The sequence below is a fragment of the Hyaena hyaena genome, unplaced genomic scaffold, assembly GCF_003009895.1.
Source record: "Hyaena hyaena isolate Hyena2069 unplaced genomic scaffold, ASM300989v1 scaffold_88, whole genome shotgun sequence".
Classification (NCBI taxonomy): domain Eukaryota; kingdom Metazoa; phylum Chordata; class Mammalia; order Carnivora; family Hyaenidae; genus Hyaena; species Hyaena hyaena.
Window position 1 is genome coordinate 2435392 of NW_024080720.1, and position 23258 is coordinate 2458649.

Genomic DNA, 23258 nt, shown 5'->3' on the forward strand with positions numbered 1-23258 from the left:
CTGACAGCACTCCCTTCTGGCTCTCCCCTTCCCGCTCTGGGTTTTAGGGGCAATTTTCTCCCTCGCCCATGGAAATCAGACCCCCACTTCCCAGGGTGGTTATGTGAAGCAAAAAGGTGATGTGTGCGAACCCCTTAGCAAGTGCAGGTTGTCTGGAAACTGCTCTATGGTTTTTATGACTATTATTATTATCTTTTTCCTGCTTTTCATGTTCTGTACTTTAAGCTATTTTTTTTCAAGACCTCTCTCCTGAGCTCCAGAATCTGTACTTCTAACCCCCTTGGGTCATCTCCTGGAATCTCCCCCATCCCTCAAAGACATCATGTTCAGGGACACCAAGTGGCTCGGTCGGTTAAGCATCCAACTTCAGTTCAGGTCATGATCTCGCAGTTTGTGTGATGGGGCCCCACTTGCTGACAGCTCAGGGCCTGGAGGCTGCTTCCGATTCTGTGTCTCCCTCTCATTCTGCCCCTCCCCTCCTCTCTCTCTCTCTCAAAAGTAAACAAACATTAAAAAACAAAAAGTCATCATTTCCACACAAAATAGCTGTCCTTCTGAATTTTCCCACTCTCTCTGTCTCTGGGATTGATATAACCACATTTTCGCCATCATTCAAACCAGAGACCTCATCATCCCCATCCTTGACTCCTCCTCCCTCCCCCACCCCCCAACCTGCCGCACTTAGTCATGTACTCATGGCCTACAAACCATTCGTGTAAAATGGAGCCAGGAGCCTGGACTCTGATGTCAGAGGGATCTGTCTCACGTTGTAGCTCTGCTATTCATTGACTGTGTGACCTTGAACAAGTTACGTAATCTCCCTGGCCCCAGTTTCCTCATCTGTCCAGAAGGGATGATGCCCACTTCGTAGGGTCTTTGGGAAGATTTAATAAGGTAATGCAAGTAGAGCATTCTAGGGTGCCTGGCATTTAGCAAGTTTGTAATGAATATTAGCCGTCATAACTACTAGGGCTGCTACTGTGTTAGGTTGTGGTCGCCTCTTGCACACACTGTGCTCGAAATACTAGAACTTCGTGCAAATGTTTGGGTGGGGATTAGTCTGTGTGTGTGTGCACACTTGCATACGTGTGCATGCACACAAACACACATGGGTTATAAATCTGACAGCCTGAAGACCCCAGGGTGGGTGAGAAACGATGGTGCTTTTCTCTCTAGCTCCCAGCCGCGCCACCAAGCTCTGGTATGTGTTTCATCCCACACCCTCCGCTCCCATTTGGAGAGAGTGGCTGGGTTTGCCTGCAGGCATCTTTCAGTTAAGGGTCAATGACGTATCCAGCTAACCAACGCCTCATGGTTGGCCAACGATTGCAGGAACCAAACCCCCGTCTTGAGATCTGTCTTCATTGACTAGAGTTTGTAAATTCCTGTATCTCTGGAGCTGGAAAGGTAGTTGTTCCTGACTGGCAGCCAGAGGACAGCCCTTGAGGGATCCACTGCTAAATACTGGGACCTGCCAGGTGATGTATAACTGGCTCATTACTTAGCATCTGGTGCCACGTGAAACATCACAGGTACCTTAATCCCATCTCTTTCAACAGGTGGGCCTGGCTGACTCCTTGCGGGAATGGGGGGTAGGGAGGGACACGCCACATACCACCAGCCCCACCATCTCATGCCTTTGCCATGCAGCTCCTGACTGCCCAGAGACACTGAGGGTGGCTCACGAGCCCTAGAAACTGAAAGTCCGGAGCCCAAGGTCATGTACCAAAGGTCATGAGAATTTTGCATTTTCTGTTGCTCTCATTTCTGATCATTGAAACAACCTCTCTGAGGTGGTAAAGGGAAGGGATCCGAGAAAACCACAGCCCAGTTTTGTTTGGTTCTGTTTTGTTTGGGGTTTTGTTTTCATTTTTGTTTTTCCACCTACCACAAGTTCTTTTCTTCCCCTCTCATAGTGTGGGCGAAATGCTGAAAACTTCGACCGGTTTTTCACCCGCCATCCACCCGTCCTAACACCTCCCGACCAGGAAGTCATCAGGAATATTGACCAATCAGAATTCGAAGGATTTTCCTTTGTTAACTCTGAATTTTTAAAACCTGAAGTCAAGAGCTAAGTAGATGTGTAGACCTGCGTCCTTCATTTCTGTCATTCAAGCTCAACGGCTATCGTGGTGACATCTTTTCTTTCGTTGCAACGTTGCATCCATGTTTTATTTGCTGACGAGACTAGAGTGACCATGTTTCAGAACCCAAATGTCCTCAGGTCGTTTGGAGCATCTCTGTGAGATGGGGATTATGCAGACGGCACGTCAAAAATGCTGCCGCATAATTAGCACATTAGTAAAGTCCTCTTACAGTCCATGTTCACCAGCATGTCAGCTCAGTAGATCCAGTGGGGACAGAAAATGCCTGCTTTCTCTCCCTTTTTTCCAGCGCTCCCATTTCACACATTTTCCCAACTCCAAGCATCCAGTCCAGATTGTTCCCACCAAGTGAGCGGATAATCGGATGCTAGCAGTATTCTCTCTCTCCCTGCCGGACCCAGAGCTTGGCTTGTATCCAAGTATATGGTGGCTTTGACTTAGAGGGAATCCCTCCATTCTGCCTGGTTTGGAGGCACCATGAGCTGCATGCTAAAAATAAAATTTTATTTGTTATTTTTTTTTAGACTTGAAGTTAAGAAGATTATCTCAGCCCTTTAAAATGCTGAGAGTGTGCTTTTAGACAGTCTCCATCTAAAAGTACCTCAAGGGGTCAGTCAAAAGGCAGCCAGCTTGGGCGCCACCTCCAATGCTGTGATTTCTGATACTCTGTGTCCCTGGTCACCTTCATCCTCAAACTACTTGCAAAGGGCATTTGGCACCACTCCCTGAAAAGACATGGTCACTCTAGCAAGGTCCCAGAGGACCATGGTTTTACATTACATTTCAAATTTTATTTGCTTTGGGGTTTTATTTCTGTTGTTGTTCAAATGCAAAAAGAAAAAAAAAACCCACTCTGTTACACATGTTTTGAAATACGTGTCCCAATGTTATTAACCACAATGACCTGCTTGGATTTGTCAAGACAGCGCTCTGGAGCCTCGCAGATCCATGCCTGGGTGGATGGGGCTCGCGTAGGTTTGTGGCTGGCTTTGGAAAGTTAAATGAGCACTCTGAGAAAGACCCCATGTCCCGAAGCATAGACAGTTGTATTCTTCACTTTGATGTTGTTTTGTAAGATGTTTGTGGAAATGTCCATTTGTATCTGGATATCTATTCTGTGCCATTTTTTTTCTAGCATCGAGATACAATAAAAAAAAAAAAAAGAAAGAAAGAAGAAATGCTATTTCAAGAAAACGGCTCTTTGAAACATGTGGACCCAAACTACAAAGCAGGGCTCCTGAGGCTTTGGGACAGAAAGGAACTAAATCCAGTTTTTAACCTCAGCCCCAGGGTTCGGTTGGTCAGAGAGGCCGGGGCTGGGGACCATTCAGGGATTCCTGGCGGCCGGTAGTGGGATGGGGTGAGCTGGCCGGGGCCTCCAACGATATCGGAGCTCAAAGCCAGGGTCAAGTTTAGGGGCCAGCTAGAAGCATGGCTGGAGCTCTTGATTTTCTTATCAAAATCACCACTCCTCCCAGCTTGGACTAAATATTCTTTCTTGCAAGCAGCTTTGTGAGCCCCCAGAAGCCAAGGAAACCTCTTGGGTGGGAGAAATCCTGCTTCTGCCTGAGTGGATGAGGATGGCAGGGGGTTCCCCAGCCTGGCCTACTGCCTCCTTCTATTGTCAGGCAGCCCTGCAGAGAATTCTTATCACAAGTTGCATGATTTCCAGAAGCACCAGGGCTTCCAAGAGACCATCAGGAGAACTGTAAAATCTTGACTAATGTCATTGACATAAGACTTCTCATCTTTAAGAAAAGTGTGCCGTGGATTTCCACATAGGCAGAGAGGCCCCTCGCTCACTCCTGCCTGCCCTCCGCTTCTCCTCACTACAGGACCTCATGTGGGGCAAACCTGAAGTCTCAGCTGACGAGAGCTCAGGAAGTTAGAGGAGGGAAATTGGGGCGGAACCCTCCTCCCCCATTTTATTGTTGGGGAAACTGGCATCTGCAGAGTGACTTGCCCAAGGTCAGCCAGCTGAGGTGCACACCCAGGTTTCCGGACTCAGTGCAAGACGCTTTCTGCTCTATAGCTGGTATCTCTGAGCCATGCCCACCAATAGGCAAGTTATTTGAGGTCCTTCATCTGGCTGTTGGGTCACCAGGTCTTTCCCTGGACATGCTCTCAGGAAAATAAAAACCATGTAAAAGCATTGGGCCACTGACAGATTATCTGAGACAACTTTAGAGAACAATGTAAGATAGGTAGATAGGTAGCTAGATATAGATAGATGATAGAGATAGATAGGTAGATAGATAAGATGATAGAAAGAATATATTATATATACACACTGCACTCTACATTTTCCAAATTGCTGCCATTATTTTTTCAAAATAGTTTAATAGTTTGCAGAAAGAGGTACTCAAGCCAAAGTCTCTATTCCCCTAATACACCTTGGTGAGGGCTGATCAACGAAGGCCTCTGTGGAAGTGAGGGGGTCTTGGTCAAAATTTCTGCAATTTCCTTTGCTGTCAATATTTTAAGTACAAGGGAGACCAAGAAATAGAGCTTTCAGCCTATGTAATCTCCGGGCAACACTTTGCAAATTTATTCAGGAAGAAAGATTTTCCCACTTCTTTGTGTCATCGTCCACGTATTCCACTCTCCATTCATCCGGGAAGCTTTCGTTGAGGACTACCTGTGTGCCCAGCTCTCTGCTGGGTGTCAGGAGCTCAGTGGGGAGCCCTACAGATGCAATCCAGAGGGCCACCATTAAATAAGTGATTGAAAGCAAGGTGTGATCTAGAGATAGCCAGTCTCCAAGTTAGTCAGAGGAGGCTACTTACAAGAGAGAAAAAGTCATCAGAAGTCTTCAGGGCCCCTCTTTCTCTCTGTAGACCATAGTTTGAGGCTGAAGGAAGAAATATAGCAGTGCTCTCTTGACCCATATTTCTGGGGCATTCCTAGAGTGCAATGGGGGGGGGGGGACACAGGCTAGATGGTAGCAGGGTGGGTTTCTTCCAGAAGGCCAAAGGCACAGTCTCTGCACTTGAACAGACCACAGAATCACCAAGATTTGAGCAGAGACAGATCCCCATAGCAAGAGAGGTAACTGGTTCTAAAGCTCAGTTCTGAGGCCTGAGTCTTGCTTCTTAGAGTTAATCATCCTGAAGGCATCCTTTCCAGCCCTCAGGGAGATGCTGTTCTGCCAGCACACTGCCCCCAGCTTGACACAGCCTGACTCTTCTAGATGAGACAAGCTGAGATCTTCCACAAGAACTTAAATTAGGAAAGAATCTAAAAAAGAAATTAAATAAATCCAAAGAAATGTAAACACAATCCATGTTAGCCATGGCTAATTGTCCGTCAGGATGTCAAGGATCCCTCTTTGCACTTCTAAGACTTCTCACTCACCTGCTTCTTCTAAGGAAGTTAGGACGATAATGGCCTTCTTGAAGAATCAATAGAAGGCCAGTGGAACTGATATCCATCCTTGCATGAGTGATGATGCTATCATGGCTTCAGATGCTATCAACCCAAATAGGAGAGGCCCATCCTCTCCCACCTTCTAGAGTAAAATTCAAGGGTATTTCCTATGGTCATCTGCCCACAGGACAAAATCTAGAATGGCAGGTCCTATTTGGACCATGTGGCTATTTGAAGCACGAGACCTCACCAGCACTACAAATGAGGAAGAGCTTTGAAAGCTGGGGCTGGTGGTAAGGGAAACTCCAGCCATGCCCAAAGGCAGGGAAGGCCAGATGGGGTCGATTTTCCCAGGAGAGACCTGAAAGAAGGCAAGTGCCTGCCTTCTGGCCCAAGATCTACCGGGGTCCACACACCATCGTGGAGTTCTCAGACCTCGAAGGGACTTAACACAGTTCAGTCCATACTGGAGCTCAAAATGGACAGAGGCCGATGTGAGGGACCCATAGGATCAGTGGGAATAATTTCATTGCTTTGGTATAGAGAGTGGTCTCTGGCTCGAGGACAAATATAAATTGGAAAAAAGCAATGAGGTTCATCCTTAGTCAAGTCTTCATTTGTTGACTGATTCATTCATTCAACAAATAGTTGTGGACAGCCTGCTATGTGCCAAGCATTACTCTTGGCACTGGAAATACCATAATGAAGAAACAGGCAAGGACCCTCCCCACCTGGAGACAGGCAATAAATAAACAAGACAATGTCTAATAATAAGTAAATGCAATGAAGACATTTAAAAGGATGCCAACATATGACTTGTAGGGTCCAGAGAGGGCACTCTCTTTTGGATGAGGTGACATTTGAGCTTTTCTCTGAACACAGGAAATAACACAGTGCCTGGGACAGCCCAGGACAGGCTGACAGCAGGCAGGACAAGACAAAACGGAATGGGTGGGACATGACAGGAGATGGCCCGCCATCTAGAAAACAGCTCCACTGACATCTTGAGCCCACTGCAGTCTGTCTACACTTCCTGAAGTGTGTTCCTTACACTCCCCCCTCTCATTCCCACACCACAACACATATAACACAAGAGTAAGTGGCAACTTCTTAGGGACATTTTACCCAACTCAAGGGAGCAGCCTAAAAGAAGGAATTCTTGTGGGAGGTTTTTGGCCAAGAGGCATGAGCCCAGCAATGAGGAACCCTACCAGTCAGTGCCCATTAGGAGCTAAAGCTAAAGCATAGATAGCAATTGGCTGAACTCTGACAAATCAGTCGATGCTCACTGAACCTCCCCTCTTTACAGCCTGACCCAGCTCTGGCTTCTGCCAGGCAAGCTCTCACCTTCTCGGCTATCCAGTAGTAAACCAGCCATCATGCTTTCCCCCCAGTCAGAGGGACTGAGGTGAATTAAGAGGAGTGTGGTCAAGTAAAGATCACTAGCTCACCGTACAACCTTGGGCAAGTCACTGTATCTTCCTGTGCCCCAGTTTTCTTATATGTCAAACCATGGGGGGTGAGGACTCCAGTTACCCTACCTTTGGGTGGTGAGAATAGGCTGAAGAACCTGAGGAGGGAAAACATCATATAGCTGTGAGATGTTGTCATTAGCCCACATTCTGACGTTCCCTGAAAAAAAGCTGCCCCAAACTGTAGTTAGTAAACTGGGATTAATGCCCCCTACCCCACAAAAGAAATTTTAGGCTAACCAGAATAGAATTTTTGTTTGTTTTAAGGCTGCCCTTACAGACTTGACTTTAAGCTTTGGGTTTTGTTTCTTATAGCTTGTTGACTAGATACATGCTGTAAACGTCCTTGGAGAGAGCCTGTGGTTGACGAAGACCCAAATTCTAGTCTGAGGGTGGACTTATGAGCATCCCTTCAATGCCTATATTGCACCAGGGGATGTGGGGTGGGCACTGGTTAGCTCCTTTCATCAGGCAGTAATCTGATGTCCCCACATGCCACTCCACCTTCTTGGCAGCTGAGTGATGGTGCAGCTGTTCTCTTGTTTAAAGAAAGGAGCCTCCTGGCCACAGGGGTTGCTGTTGGATGGTTTTCTCCAGGACGCCCTACCCTATGACTAGTTCTATTGCATTTTGCATGGTAAGAAGTAGTTTCCAATTCAGTTCATCTAAAAGCCAAAGAAAACAGAACACACACATACACACATACCACTGTATGACACTCCTTAAAGAAATTCAATGTTTCATTTCTTTTCTTAGGCAATCTCCACCAAATGTTCTCTCCTGAAGACAACATATAATGTGAAATGAAAGCCAGGGGTAGTATGCCACAATGCACCTGCTACAAAACTCAGCACAGGGCTCTTTCTGATTCTGCCCATGAGATGTCATCGGCTTCCTACTAACTGGCAGGTGTGGGTTGTGTCTCCTTCTTATGCCGTGTTAATGTGTTTGCTTTCCATTTGGCAGAGAGACAAGCGAGACACCTCCAACTTCGACAAAGAGTTCACCAGACAGCCTGTGGAACTCACGCCTACTGATAAACTCTTCATCATGAACTTGGACCAAAATGAATTTGCTGGCTTCTCCTATACTAACCCAGAGTTTGTCATTAATGTGTAGGTGAATGCAGACTCCATTGTCGAGCCTGAAGTGTAAGCCTTCAGGCCAAGTGTATGTGTCAATTCTAGTCTTCCAGGATCCATGGTGCATTTGCTGGCATTCAACATGTGGAGGGCTTGTCCTAGAGGGCTTTTCTTTCTATGTGTAGCTTGGTAGTTTGTTTTCTACATTTGAAAATGTTTAGTTTAGAGTAGGCGCTTTATCCAATGATAGAGGTACAATTTTCCAAACTTCCAGAAACTCATCCAACAAACAGACGATGTCAAAACTACTGTGTCTGATACCAAAATGCTTCAGTATTTGTAATTTTTAAAGTCAGAGGCTGATGTTCCTGGTAAATGTTTTTACAGTTATTCTACCCTATCTTCTTTGAATGCTAAGCATGACTGGTATTTTTAAAAATTGTGAGTAAGCTTTGCAGTTACTGTGAACTATTGTCTCTTGGAGGAAATTTTTTGTTTAAGAATTGATATAATTAAACGGAGTTAATATATGCAAACTCTCTTGTTAACATGTGTGCTTTTAAACAGGCCCTAGAACAGGGGTTACACACTAGAGGGCCAGACGCTGATGTGGCCGGTGGAGGAGCTTTATTTCACATTGAAATCATTGTCAGCATTTAAAAATGGGATCATTTATATAAATGTTGGGCTTTACGATTCACTTAGAAAAAAATCAGAAGACTAACAGCCCTGGGCCTGGTTCCATGTGGAAATAATTCTACCAAACTGAGATCTCTTTTAAAAGCATTGTGGGCTCTGGGGCGCCTGGCTGGCTCAGTCAGTTGTGCATCTGACTCTTGATTTTGGGCTCAGGTCATGATCCCAGGGTGGTGGGATTGAGCCCCACATCGGGCTCTGTACTGAGCGTAGATCCTGCTTAAGATTTTCTCTCTCTTTCTCTCCTTCTGTCCCTCTCCCCCTCTTGCATGCACTCTCTCTCTAAAGAAACAAAGTTATAAAAGCAGTGTGGGTTCTCACTCCACCACAGCCTCCACTATGCCCTTTTGTCACACTCTCCATCCACTTGCCTGGCTGCTGTAGATTTCAGGTTGAGACTTCTACCATTTGCAAGCCACACACTTCATAATTTCCCGTGCCCACAATCATAGTATCCACTCAGTGATCCAATCAGTGTGGCTTGGTGTATGAAACCCTCGAGCACAAAGTACATAACAAAAATTTCATCCCAGCCAAGATAAAAGCAAAGAGGTCGCTGTCAGTACAGAGGGAACACTTTTCTGTGGTCGATGAGGAGGCGACTATTTGTAAACCACTTACCTTTCCCTATTTTCTAATTCAGCATCTGAAAAGAAAAAAAGAAAAGTGTATGCCCTTTTCTCCACAACCATACTTGCCCAGGGAGGGCAGGAGAAGAGAGGAAAATAAAATATGCCGTATGTTTGGCAAGCAAAGGAGCCCCAGTCTCTGAGATTAGAGTGGCACATTAATGAATCACTGGGTGTCAGCCTAATATCTTCTTCTTTGAATGAAATCATGCTCTATTTTCCTTTTGAAAGATGTGCTAATCCAATCTATAGCACATGCGTTTGTTGCTGCTAATGCCAGTGGGTAGCAGGAAAGAGCAAACCTGTCACACCAAGTACATTATGATTCCACAGAATTTATTCATCTCCTGCCTCCTTGGAAAATGCCCAATAAATGGAGCATCGGGCAAATGCAGTGAATCCATTGATCCCAGTACATTCTTTGCAGAATTTTAGAAACTCTGCCAGTTGACATTGGGGAAAGCCAACTTAAACGTAAGGAAGAAACTGTGTGTTCTATGCATCACATGGAGAAAACAAAAATAACCGATTTCTATAGATGTTCAATGACATGTTCCATTTAAGATGGAATTAGAGAAGAGCTTGCTCTTGCTACTTCTGAGCCCTCTCCATTTCACACCAGCCCCTCATATTTTCTCCCTCTACTGGATACAAACCCCACCTTTCATTTCATAGTTATTGAGCACCTCCTTCACGTCAACCACAATTCTGGGTGCTGAAGATATAGAGACCAACAAGACAGTGCAGAACTTTCCACTCACAGAGACAAGAAAATGCAGAAGCCCCAGCCTCTTCTCTTCCTAGGACCATGTCCAGTGAGAAAGAGTGGGGGCACTTTACTCTGATTGACTCAGCATGGTCACATGCACAGTCCTGAACCAGGGACTAGATCTGGGGTGCAGAGAGGAGTCAGGGGAGATAGTTTAATCAGCCAGACCTACATTGTTACCTACTGATGTATAACAAGCTACTCCAAAACTCTGAGGCAACAAATATGTATTGCTTGTCAATGACAAGGAAGGAGAGCTGGGTGTGGTTTACCTGGTGTAACACCTTTCATGAGGTTGCAGTCAAGCTGATGGCCAGGGTTGCAGTCACATATGAAGGATCAGTGGAGGGGAGATGGGATTCACTTCAAAGCTTACTCCCATGGTCGATGGAAGCTTCAGTTCCTCCCCAGATACACACCTCCATAGGACTGTCTGCACATGGCAATTGGCTTCCCCCAGTACCCAATATGGAAGCCATCTAATCTCAGAAGTGACATCCCATCACATTGCTGTTTTCTGTTCTTTAGAAGCAAGCCAGTAAATCCAGCCCACACTGAAAGGGAAAGGATTACACAAGGAGAGAATCCCAGGAGGTGGGGGCTCCTGAGTGTCATCATCACAGACTGCCTACCACATGTGTCATGAGCTGCACTTCTGGAGCAATGGGTAGAATGCCACCCAAACCACATGAATTGAGAACGAGCTAGGACAAAAGTTGGAAACTCTTCTTGGGACAAGGCGGGGATGAATGCTCAAGAAGCAAAACACAATGGTGGATTCTCTGCAGACAGGAATTTTGGACTGCCCCAAAGATTCCCTAAGTTTAGGAATGTATGAGAGACAAGCCACTAATGAGAAGTAATTAAAGGAGAGACTCAGTTGATGTTGCACTTGGCCCACAGAGGTCCCCATTGTTTCATTGCCAAGCTCACTACCAAAGGCGAGGACCTGAATTTGACATTCTGCTGAGCTATAGTTCTTTGTCTTCAGAGACTCAAAATTCACCAAGAAGACGAGTTGGTGGGAACATATACATGATACAAGTCTACACCAATTATCTAATTCTGAGTAAGAAACCACCTCAAAACTTAGTGTCTTTTAAAAAATAAGCATTTATTCAGTTCACAGTGGTGGTTTTTGTGGTCTGGTCATCCCAGTATCTCTCTGATGGTCTCGCCTTCAGTCAGCTGGAGGATCAACTGGTGACTAGATGGTCTAGGATGGTCTCATTCACCTGTATAGTGTTTGGCAACATCACTGATTTAGAGTAAGTTCAGTAAGGATGGCTTGTTTTTGCTCCACATGTTCTCATATGTTTCAGCTAGAACATACTTCATATGGTGTTTCTGAGGACTCCAAAGAAGAGTAATGGGAAGCAAACCCCAGTGACAAGCAATTTTCAAACCTCTGCTTGTGTCAGGTTCACAACTTTCCCATAAGCCAGATTCAAGGAATGGAGAAATAGAGGTTCCTGGGTGGCTCATTTGGTTGAATGTCTGACTTCAGCTTAGGTCATGATCTAGCATTCACGAGTTCAGGCCCTACATCGGGCTCTGTGCTGACAGCTCAGATCCAGGAGCCTCCTTTGGATTCTGTCTCTTCCTCTCTGCCCCTCCCCTGTTTGTGTGCGTGCTCTCTCTCTATCTCAAAAATAAATAAAGATTTTTTTAATTTTAAAAAGGGAAGGAAAAATGTATTTCACTTCTGGATGGGAGGCACTATAAAAACACCTTGCAAAGGCAAGTAAATGGCCATTAGGATAGAGAAATTCATGACCAATTTTGTATCTACTACCTAGTCCCTCAATGGAACTATTCATGAACTTAGGGAACATTAGAGAAATTAGATAGATGGGAAAGAAATTGCCAGAAAACTACCTGGGCTTCCCCATGGTCATGGACCACTAGAAGTCAGTCTTCTTATTTGTCTCTTCAATCTCAACATACAAAGACATGATGCCAAAGTTCAGGCTTATCAATTGAATAACCAGAGCCAACTTGAGAGCTGATGGTGTAGGCTTTTTAAACCAATTAGGACAACATTTTGAAATCTTCAGATGTTATTTCTGCCGTGGTACTTTTTCCAACCTCATACACAAGCAGATGCTGGAGAAATCAGAGAGGAATGCAAAGCAAGATAAACAGGAACCAAATCTGGGTCACTCAATCCAGTACCATCTATCAATATCTGGCTCCAAAAGCCCTAAAGCCAAATACCTCAGGTCCTATGTCTGCCGGTTTTGATCTGAAATCACTTTGACCCACATGGAATTCTGCTGTTTATCACTTCTTAGGCATGCAACACTGGCTCCAAAAGTGAATCCTGACTTCCAAAAGCAATAAAAGTTTGAATTCTAGAGGCCTTGCCCAATGATTGAACCACACTCTTTCCACTATGGATTTTGTCCCCTAAATGCAACTCCCCCTGACATATATCCTGCCCAAATTAGGCCAGATGCCAGGTTAAGATTAAAATGGTATTTGGATAAGAGACACAAGAACATTCAATTCGGTTTCAATAAGTCACTCTCCCCCACAAGGTCCAAGAGGGACATAAATACAAAAAGGACAGTGTCTAGCAAATAAAACGTTGATTACTATTTGAAGATTGAACTGCATATCCCAATGTGGGATCTTAATTCCAACATGAGCTGGATTGCATAAAGAATTCCTAGATGTGGGTTGTATTACTTATCTATCACTGTTAACAGATTACCCCAAAATTTAGCACCTTAAAACAGCACACATTTCTTGGCCCACAGTTTCTGTGGATTGGGAATCCAAGCACAGTTTAGTTGGGTCCTCTGATTCAGGGTCCCTTAAAAGCTGCAATCAAGGTGTTCACTCTCACGGTCACTGTCTGTGGTCTCATCTGAAGGTTCAACTAGGGAAGAATCCATTTCTAAGCACACTCACGTGGTTGTTGGCAGGATTCAGTTACCTGTGAGCAATTTGACTGACAGCTTCAATTCCTCAGTGGCTCTTGGCTGGAGGCTGCCCTCAGTTCCTTGCCATGTGCACTTTTCCAAAATGTCAGCTTGCTTTATCAAAGTGTACCAGCTAAAAAGACAGTATAGCAATAATACCAGTAAGATGGATGTTCCATTCACGTCATGAGGTCCAGCTTAAGGAGAAGCCCACACTTAAGGAGAAGAGACTATACAAGGGCATAAATAGGTGAGGCAGAGACTTGAGAGCCATGTGAGAACCTGCCTACCACGTGGATGGAAAAGGTTTCCTCTAAGAAAAATACAGGGTGCAGTATGGGAGAGCAAAGGGGTCTTAGTACTGTGTCTAATGCATGGGCATGATCTTGATCAATCAGATCAACCCTCCCCCTTGAGGTAAAGTAGAGGTAGGAAGAGGCACAATGGTCATCCTTTCCCTGGCTGAGAGTTTCTCAGCTGGTGTGGGTAAGCAGACTGACATCGTGTATCCAAATGGAAACGACTTATTCCTGGGATCAAAAGACTCAGGCCCCTCATGAATGAAACAGAAATCATCATTTATGTAAGCCCACAAGATCTAAAGGCCCTTAGTCTCAAAATAGAGGAATTTTCCTTGAGCCCCTAAAACATGAGCAGCATCAGATTCACATCACTGCCCCAGTTAAGCAGCAGAATGCCAAAAGCAACCATGGCAACTTTAGTGGAGGTATCTGACCCCACGATTATCCTCACGAAGTTCCATTGGTTGTAAGTAGACAGAACCCAGAGGAGAGCTTAAAGAGGAAAAGGGGAGAAGGGAGAAATATTTAAAAATTATATTAAGGGAGCGGAAACTGATTGAAGAAAGGAGCAAGCAGAATATCATCTCTTGCCTTGAACCTGGACTTGATTTGCTCTTATGCTACAAAGGCTGAAACTATGTCAGGCAGTCCACGACCACAGAGAGAAATTATTAGAGCTGAAAATGAATGAATATCTGTCATTCATTCCTTCAATAAATCCCTCTTTAGGACCAATGACTGATCCAGATGGGAACAAAACATGAGCCCTATTCTCATGCAGCTGATGTTCCAGGAGGGATTCATGTTAAATAGTGAATAACATGATTGCAGATGGTAATAAGTGCTATGAAAAAAAAACAAATAAAGATTGGCAGGAATGGAATGGTTGGATTGTCAGCTATTTAACCCAAATGCTCAAGGAAGGCCTCCTTGAGAAGGTGCTGATTTGATCTGTGTAACAAGGAGCCAGAACAAAGCATTGCAGACAGAGGGGACAGCAAAGGCCAGAGCATGAGTCCTGGCCTGCTGAAGACCACCGAGAGGGGAATAGTGATCACTAGGCAAGGTGGTGGAGATGAAGCCAGAGAGGAAGACAGGGGACAGATCTAGTAGGCACTTGTCGACCTTGGTGAGAAGCTTGACTTTGTTCTAAGTCCAATGAGAATCCAGTGGACACTGTATTCATTCCTTGCTGTGGCTATAACAAATGATCACAAACCAGTGGCTTAACACAACACAAATTTGTTCACAAATTATGGTTCTAGAGGCCTGAAGTCCAAAATCAGTCTAACCGATCAAGGTGCAAAAGGAACAAGTTCCTTCTGGAGGCTCTAGGGGAGAATCTGTTGCTTTGTCTTTTTCACCTTCTAGAGGCCACTGCATTTCCTTAGCTTATGGCCTCTTGTCCCCTTCCAAACATATCATTCCAGGGGCATCTGGGTGGCTCAGTCAGTTGACTGTCCAACTTCGGCTCAGGTTATGATCTCACAGTTTGTGAGTTCAAGCCCCACATCAGGCTATGTGCTGACAGCTCAGAGCCTGGAGCCTGCTTTGGATTCTCTCTCTCTCTCTCTCTCTCTGCCCCTTCCCTACTCGTTCTCTGTCTCTGTCTCTCTGAAAAATAAATAAATATTAAAAAACAAAAACTACATCACTCCCACCTCTGTGTATGTTGCCACATCTCCTTTTCTGTCTGTGACTGTCCCCAGAGTGATTACTTTGGGCTCACCTGGATAACACAGGATAATCTCCTCAACTCACAATCCTTAACACATCCTCCAAGTCTCTTTTGCCTAGGGAATGTGCTCACTGGTCTGAGGGATTGGAACATGGACATCTCTGGAGGGCCCTTATTCTGTCTTTCCACAGAGACTTTCAACAAAGGGTTAACATCTGATCTACCTTAGAGAACATGACTGCAGGGGTAGGTGGAAGAGCAGAAAGATCAACAGAAACCATTTCAATAGGGCAGTGAGTGAGCAGAAGCGCACTTGACCTTGACTGCCATCCTTGAAGAAATCAGAGGAAAAGATGATTGATTCGGACTAGCCAACCAAACTGGTTCTACTGATTCCCAATAGGGTGCTTTTTCAGCCATCCCAGGATCAGACTTTTTAGGAACCATCAAGGTTTGTGTGACTTTTCTGAAAGGAAGAGGCCAGGACTGGAATGGAGGATAAGAAGAAGACTAAGGCTTCAGTCTGATGGAGTATATCAAAGAATGACTACCCTGAGATTTCCAGTCCTAACCCTAGACTCTGTGAAGGTCACCTTTTCTAGTTTTTATCCTTTGGGAAAAGGGTCTTTGCAGATGTGATTACACTGAGGCTCTCCAGATGAAGAGATTACCCTGCATTACCATGGTGGGCCATAACACCATCACTGGTATTTTTATAAGAGAGAAGCAAAGAGCCAACACAGGCACACAAAGGGGGAGCTGGGGTGCAGATGGCACCACAAGCTAAGGAATACTGTCAACTAACAGGGACTGGAAGGGGTGAGGAGCAGGGTCTCCCTTTGAGCTTGCAGAGAGAGTGCAGTCTTACTTACCCTTGATTCTTCTTACCTCCAGAACTATCTATCTCTATTGTTTTAAGAGGATAATTCTATCAGGATAAATTTCTGTTTTAAGCCATCAAGTTTATAGTCATCTGTTACAGCAGCCCCAAGAAATTGATACACTTGGTATGGACAAGATCATAGCCTACAGTCTGACCCAGATGCTGGCAAATTAACCAAACTGGATTCGGGAAGTGCACCTTCCAATGTGGGGCACCACCAGGCAAGCTCTGACAGGGATGAAATCTCACTCCTAATTGTCCAGGGAACAAAATGAAAAGAAACTAAGAAGCCTGCTCTAGCAGCCAGAAGACCAGATGACTTTAAGCTCCTTCCCCATTCGAGCTGTCCCCACCAGCAGGAACCAGGAACAAGGACCCCCCCTCCCTCTGTGGGTGTAGCCCTTATGCAGGGCCCCTGAAGACAGCCGTTGCTCTGCATGGTTCAGGCCTGGGGACCGCTCACCTCCCCCTCGAAGTACACCCACCTGGGGCTGGCTCAAACTCCTTTATGTCTGATGCAGCAGAGAGTGGTGGAAAGCTACAGAGAATGGACAAAACTCACAGACCATCTGTTCGTCTTCTGTGTTTTGTGAATTTATTTTCAAATGTTAAGCATTTGATAGCAGTTGTCAGGCATTATCTCCAAAGCTACCATTTGGGTAAAGATATCCTCTTAAATATCCAGGAGAATCACTCAGAGATCAGTGATTCTCCAGGGTTTGGAAGAACGCGTGAGTCAAATTTTGAAACAACATCTTTAAATATTATTATATAATTGCAGGATCAGAACAGGGAAATAAGATGTCTTGTTTCTATAATACAGATTTCAGGAAGAAAAGCCTGGCCAAGTCTTGCTGAAAGGACCATGTAGGAAATGAAGGAATTTCTCAATTGAAAAGCAAGGCTCTGGGATGAAGGCTTATGGATATTTTCTGGCCTTGGTGAGATTTTTATGTTTGTCAAAAAGGGACACAGGGGACATCTGGGTGGCTCGGTCGGTTAAGCATCCAATTCTTGATTTCCGCTAAGGTCATGATCTCACAGTTCATGAGTTCAAGCCCTGCATCGGGTTCTGTGCTGACGGCACAAAGCCTGCTTAGGGTTCTCTCTCTCTCTCTCTCTCTCCCCCATTCTTTCACTCTATCTCTCCCCCTCCCCTGCTCATGCTCTCTCTCACTCTCTCTAAGCAAATAAACTTTTTTTTAAAGGGACACAGGTTTAAAAGAGAAAAGTGGGTAATGCCTTCAGCATAGGGGTATGTTATCTTGATTTGATTCTATGCACATTTGGAAAGTGAATACAGCCATCTAGGAAGGGTTGTCAAAGATGAACAGAATGGACCAACTTCTGGGGTGGCTTTGCTCCTCTGTGCCCTACAGCTCAGGGCTGAGTTGGGAGGTCACACTCACTTCAAGTGCAGTGGCCTCTGATAGGAGCTTCTATTCTGAGTAGGACTGTCTTTGGGTATCAGAGATGAGTCTGGTGACCCTGAGGGCAATGGGGAAATTAGGCAGTTAATTGCCTAAGTTATGACCTTGGACATCCATGACTAAGCCCTCTCAGCCAAAATGACCATGACAACTGAATATTGACACTCTTGGACCATGTTCCTATCATATTGATACAACTGCAGAACACTTTACCTACATTAGAATCAGGGGTTATTCTAGAGAATAGTGAAATAGTGAGAAACCAGACTCTGAAGCCAACGTGTTCAGCTCCCAGCTCTGCCACGTGCCAACTCATAACCTTGGGAACTTCCTTAGCCATGACTTCCCAACCTTAAGAGAATGGACAATACTAACACTTCTCCCCTAAGATTGCTGTGGAGATCAAATAAGACAGTGTCTGAAACGTTATGTTTTGTATATGTGTTAGATATTATTCTCCTTATTACAGGAGCCATGCAGATAGTGCAAGTGCATGAAGCATTCCAGGGGGAAAAACAACAAGTGTTGTGAGCCAAGAGTTCTTGACCAGAAGAGTACCTTGTTCTGTCTGATGTGAGTAACCATTGTGGTACCCTCTCCCAGAGACAATGTGCAGGAATGCAGCCCAGCAATGCCGTATTTTCCCCTTCCTCCAAAAAAGCTGGAAATCCGAATTTTTCTGTAAAACATCCTGATTTTAAAATATGGGCCACTGATTCTGATTTGTTGAAACTCTAGGCTCTGCAAATAAAATATGCCCACTTGATACGTATTTCAAGCAGGCTACAAGCTTGAAACCTCTAATGTACAAGATCAATGGGCACATATTTTCAGCCCTTTTAAAAGAATGCTGAAAGTATTTAGGGGGTCTTCTATTTGCAAAACTCATTAATGGGACATTATTATTCATACTATAGTAATTTAGCATTTACAATGTATCAAGCCCTATCCTAGGGCTTTACCGTAATAATTCACTTGATCCTCACAACAACCCTATAAGGTAGGGACTATTATTTTTTTTCATTTTACAGAGGAGGAAGCTGAAAGCTCAGAAGTTAAGTAACTTGCCCTAGACAAAACAGCAGGTAGAAGAGCTGGATTTTGAATGCAGGCTGCCTTTAGACATTTGTGATGAGGGGTGCCTGGGTGGCTCAGTGGGTTAAGCATATGACCCTTGGTTTCTGCTCAGGTCATGATCTCACGGTTTGTGGGATGAACCTTGGGTCGGGATCTGCACCAACAGCTGCAGAGCCTGCTTGGGATTCTCTCTCTCCCTCTCCCTCTGCCCCTCCCCCACTCATTCTCTATCTCTCTCTCAAAATAAACATTAAAGAATTGTGATGAATCATATACAATTTTTCTAAAGCCCACACACAGTGTAACATGGCCAGAGCTGTCACCAAAATGTGCATTGCTGAGTGATGTTGAGATTAGCAAGACCACAGGAGGACCCAAGCAATGGGAACTCAGCAAAGCCTTAGCATGTACCCAGGGTTGCTGGTGTCTGCCAGAAGTCAGTACTTGTCCACTGAGCCATGTTTATATTTGATGTGGCATGACATTAAATGCATAGATGAGGGCCAGCTTTCACAGAGCATGTACCGTGTTCCAGCTGCTCTTCTAAACACTCTACAAATATTAATTTACTTAATCCCAAAGAGAAAGATACTAATTTCTATCATCACCATTTTATGTGGAAACTAAGTCACAAAGGGATGGAGTCTTTTGTCCAAGTCCACACAGCCATGAACAAGGGTAGGTTCCCAAGTCTATGCTCTTAACTGCACTCTGTTCATAAATCTTCAATAATATCCATTACCTCTGGTTATATCCACTACCAAAATGCCCATGTGCAAGAAAGAACATAGCAAAGGGAGAGATGTCTCTTTTTTAATGTTTATTTATTTATTTTGAGGTGGGGGGAGCAGAGAGAAAGAGGTAGAGAGTCCATGCTGTCAGCACAGAACCCAACTTAGGTCTTGATCCCACAAACCATGAGATTGTGACCTGAGCTGAAATCAGGAGCTGGATGCTTAACCAACTGAGTCACCCAGGTGCCCCTCAAAGGGAGAGATTTCTAATTAAACTGCACACAAAGCTGAACATTTTGGGGGAAATGCAGTTTGCCTTATAATGAAGACATTAGCTAGGCTTTGTTGAGTTATTACTAAGTTCTCACCAGGGGTAAGTCCCTGTTAGCCTCATATAAACTGCAGGAGCTGGTGTTATCATTCAACCCATTTTTATGGATGATAAGCAGAATCTTAAGGTACCAAGTAACTTGAATAAGATCACACAGCTGGTAAGTGATCAAATGAGGGCTTGAATGCAGGTCTATCAGACCCTACTGCCTGCGTGTTTAAGCCCAACGTAATGTTCAGGAGTTTGTTTCTTCCAGAACAACTTCTGCTAAGAGAGATGACATTAATGGAAACAGTATTAGTATTGCTATTGCTAATCAGCCATGGAGTAACTTCCAGGGAATTTCCAAAGAGAAGTTTACAGGACCGGGCAGTGTCTAAGGAGTCAAGGTTTAGGACAGAGCCTCACTAGGGGTAAGCCCTAGCTCTCAGACCCTCTGCTCCCTAAAAAGAGATGACCATCTGCCATCCCTTTCCCTCTGGCTAAATGTGAAGGATCCTTCTGCCTTGTTCCCTCCTGAAGGGCAATTCCTGCCTGGGGATTGCGCTTGTATGTGCTTTTAGGTTTACAAGTGGCAAAATCCATCTCAAAATGGAGTAATTAAAAGAAAAATAGAGACATGATCTCTTTGTTTCAGTAACCAAATAAGCCTTGGGTTGTCTGGCTTCAGGTATAAATGGATCCAGGGATTCATACAATATCAGCAAGCTGTCCCTCTCTACTGTCATCTAATTTTCTCCATAGCTTCATTTCCTTGGTCACCCCTTGAAGTTCCAGTCACTATCCCCAGAGTTTAGCAATATGAGTGGAAGGAGAATTTCTTTTTTTCCAATGGTCCCCTTGAAAATTTTAAGATGGAGATTTTCTGGCTTGGCTTGAATATCCATCTCTAATTTAATTATCCTCACCAGGGAGATAAATATCAGATTTTTCAAGCCTGGGTCACATGTTTACCCCTAGAATAGCGTGGAGATAAGAGACAGTCCCCTTGGATTACATGGGAGATGGGTGGTTTCCCAGAAGAAAATAGTTTTGTAATTTTTAAAAAAGTGAGGGGAATGGGTTCTAGGAGATACCAACAACAGGTGTCTTACACAAGCTCATTGTAGAGTCACCTTCTAGATGCTAATATTATAGGCACAGATCCTAATGTGTTTCCATATTCACTCTTAATGGAAGTTTCTCAATACCTCTGAGGCCTATGAGAAAGTCCATAGATGTCTTTGCTAGAATAGGTACTGGACATTTTTCCCTTCTGGAAAAAAAAGAGCACACTAATATTCCTTGTGATACACTGAACCCCTCATTTTCTGTTCAGGTGGAGCTAACCCACCTAAGTCTTCAAGCATGATGTTGTGACCTAAGCCCACTCTACAACTCTGGCCTCATGATCAGTTCTGAGATGATTATAGGATTTGATTCATACCAGAGTCATCATGTCCTGGGCATTAAAAAAAAAAAAAACAAAAAACCCACAAGCCTATGGGGCAGGGGGGTGGGAGGAGCTCTTTTCTTTGACTAGGATTGGTAAGAGGGTAGCCTTCTGGCTAGGAAATCCTAGAGGCCATCTTTTCACTGCCAGGATAAGGCTGGTCTGAAAATTATGCCAGAGAGAGGAAACCAGAACCCAGAGATGGAGCTTGAGCCCCTGGACACAGACATACACTGTTTGAGCCAACTAATAACATTCTTTTTTTCTTAAATTAAGCCCATTTGAGATGGATTTCTTGGTCACTTACAACTAAAAACCGCCCGACTGCTACTATCTAGATTCAAATACCAGTTTGGTCACTTTTATAAACTTGTCATCTTGGGTAAATTGACTAACCTCTCTGATTCTTGGCTGCTTTCTCTGTGGAGTGGAGACCATGTCCCTAGCAGGGGTTCCAGGAAATGAGGTTATAGCTGATGAGTACCGAGGACAGTTCCGGCAACGCCATGGGTACGTCATACAGGGATGGTTTATTGGCATTGGGAGAGCAGGAAACAGGAAAGCCAAAGGAAGTGGGATCAAGACCAAACTTGGATGACTGTTGGAGCCAAGAAACGATTTGATGTAAACGAGCTGTCTGGACGCAGAGAACAGGGAGGGCAGGGGACAACTGGAAGGCAAGTGTCCTCTTGAAAACATTCAAACTTGAAAATTCAAACTCTCTGTCAGGGGACAAACAAATTGAGGACACAGGCTGCCGGTTTACAAACCTTAAAAAGCAACTGAAACATGAATGTTTCATGGAGACCCCAGCTGTGAGCCAGGAGGTGCAGACATCCGGTTCCACACGTTTCCAGGGACAGGAAACTCCATGATGTCTCCATCAACAGCCTGCCTCTCCCAAAGCAAGAGAATCAAAGGGCCTTTGAGTCCAGGCTTTCCTTAATTTCAAAACCGAACATGACCACTCTTTATTTTTAACCTTCCCTTCCCCTAGTCTATGCCTTCAAGCAGCTTTTCTGGGGAGAGAGTGTTTGCGCCCACACTGGCAAATCTGAGTCCCTGGCCACGCGCCGGCTGCGACGGGGCTGTTGCCATGACCACCCACCCCAGCACCTGGAACCCAGCCTTTAGAGGGGCTCACTTGAGAACCTCACGAATGGTAAGAATCGTGGAACCCAAGTCCCCAAGGGACCTGGCTGAGGGCAAAGGGACCCTCACACTTGTCCCCTCCTTTGGAAGGAGTGTGCCTCTGCTCGGTTGGAGCTCCTGTGATGGTAGAGATGGTGAATCTCCTGTGAGCCGATGCTCACTGTGCTTCTACTTTTATCACATCCGCTTCCCAGAGAGGCCAGCAAACTGGCCTAGAGTCTCCAGGCTAATGGTGGCAGAGCCAGAATTTGAACCTCAGTGGTACAAACCTAGCGCTCCAACATAATAATCATAATGCCTACCAGGAAGAGAGCACTGAATGTGAATGTTTGGAGCCACTTGACAACGGTATTTATTTCTGCTAATGAGTAAAGAACCAAGATGCTTGGATGGCTCAGTGGGTTGACTGTCTCTTGATTTTGAGTCAGTTCATACTTCCAGAGACATGGGATTGAGCCCAGCATCAGGCTCTGCACTGAGCGTGGAGCCTGCTTGAGATTCTCTCTCTCTCCCTCTGCCCCTCTCCCTTGCTCTTTTTTTTTTTTTTAAATGTTTTATTTATTTCTAGGAGAGAGACAGACAGCGTGAACAGGGGAGGGTCAGAGAGAGAGGGAGTCACAGACTGAAACAGGCTCCAGGCTCAGAGCTGGCAGTCAACACAGAGCCCGACGCGGGGCACGAACCCAAGAACCGAAAGATCATGAACTAAGCGAAAGTCAGACGCTTAACCGACTAAGCCACCCAGGCGCCCCCCCTCTCTCTTGCTCTTGTGCTCTCTCTCTCTCTCTCTCTAAAATTAAAAAAAAAAAAAGAATCATCTGGCCCATACACCAGTTACCTCTCATTATGGCTAGTTCACTGGTCTTATACAAGTCCACAAATTCTTTGACACATCATCCACCCAAAGGTAGAGACTAATGCACCTCCCCTTGAGCATGGACTGCTTCTCACAAATAGAATGTGGCAGAAGTAATGCCTTGTGATTCCCCAGGCTGGGTTAAGAAAAGCTACTGAGCGTCCAGCTGACTCCGTGAGCTGTCTTGGGATGCTTGCTCTTGCCTAGGCTGCCATGCTGTGAGGAAGTGCAGCCACACAGGGGCCACATGTGGGTGCTCCCTTGAAGAGCTCCTGCTGAGTGAGGTCCCAGCCCACAGCCAGCATCGGCACATGAGTGGGGAAGCCTCTGAGATGCA

At 45.0% G+C, this 23258-nt stretch overlaps 1 protein-coding gene and 1 long non-coding RNA gene across 3 annotated transcripts in view; one reads left to right on the forward strand and one right to left on the reverse strand.

The window, feature by feature from the left end:
• The window catches only part of PRKCB (protein kinase C beta), a 329605-nt gene extending 321044 nt beyond the window's left edge, over positions 1 to 8561 (forward strand). The window contains exon 17 of one of the 2 annotated variants that reach the window (XM_039234397.1): positions 1917 to 4165. In XM_039234397.1, the coding sequence (XP_039090328.1) occupies positions 1917 to 2075 (159 nt within the window). In that variant the 3' untranslated portion in view covers positions 2076 to 4165. Of the gene's footprint in view, positions 1 to 1916; positions 4166 to 7909 lie in introns of those variants that run through there. The other variant, XM_039234398.1, reaches the window with a different exon arrangement.
• Positions 8562 to 11250: 2689 nt separating this feature from the next.
• LOC120233240 lies at positions 11251 to 21360 on the reverse strand. The gene is made up of 4 exons (XR_005528765.1): positions 21310 to 21360; positions 13061 to 13179; positions 11998 to 12225; positions 11251 to 11354 (listed from the first exon to the last, which is right to left on the reverse strand). It is a non-coding gene; the product is annotated as an uncharacterized LOC120233240 (long non-coding RNA).
• Positions 21361 to 23258: the final 1898 nt, after the last annotated feature.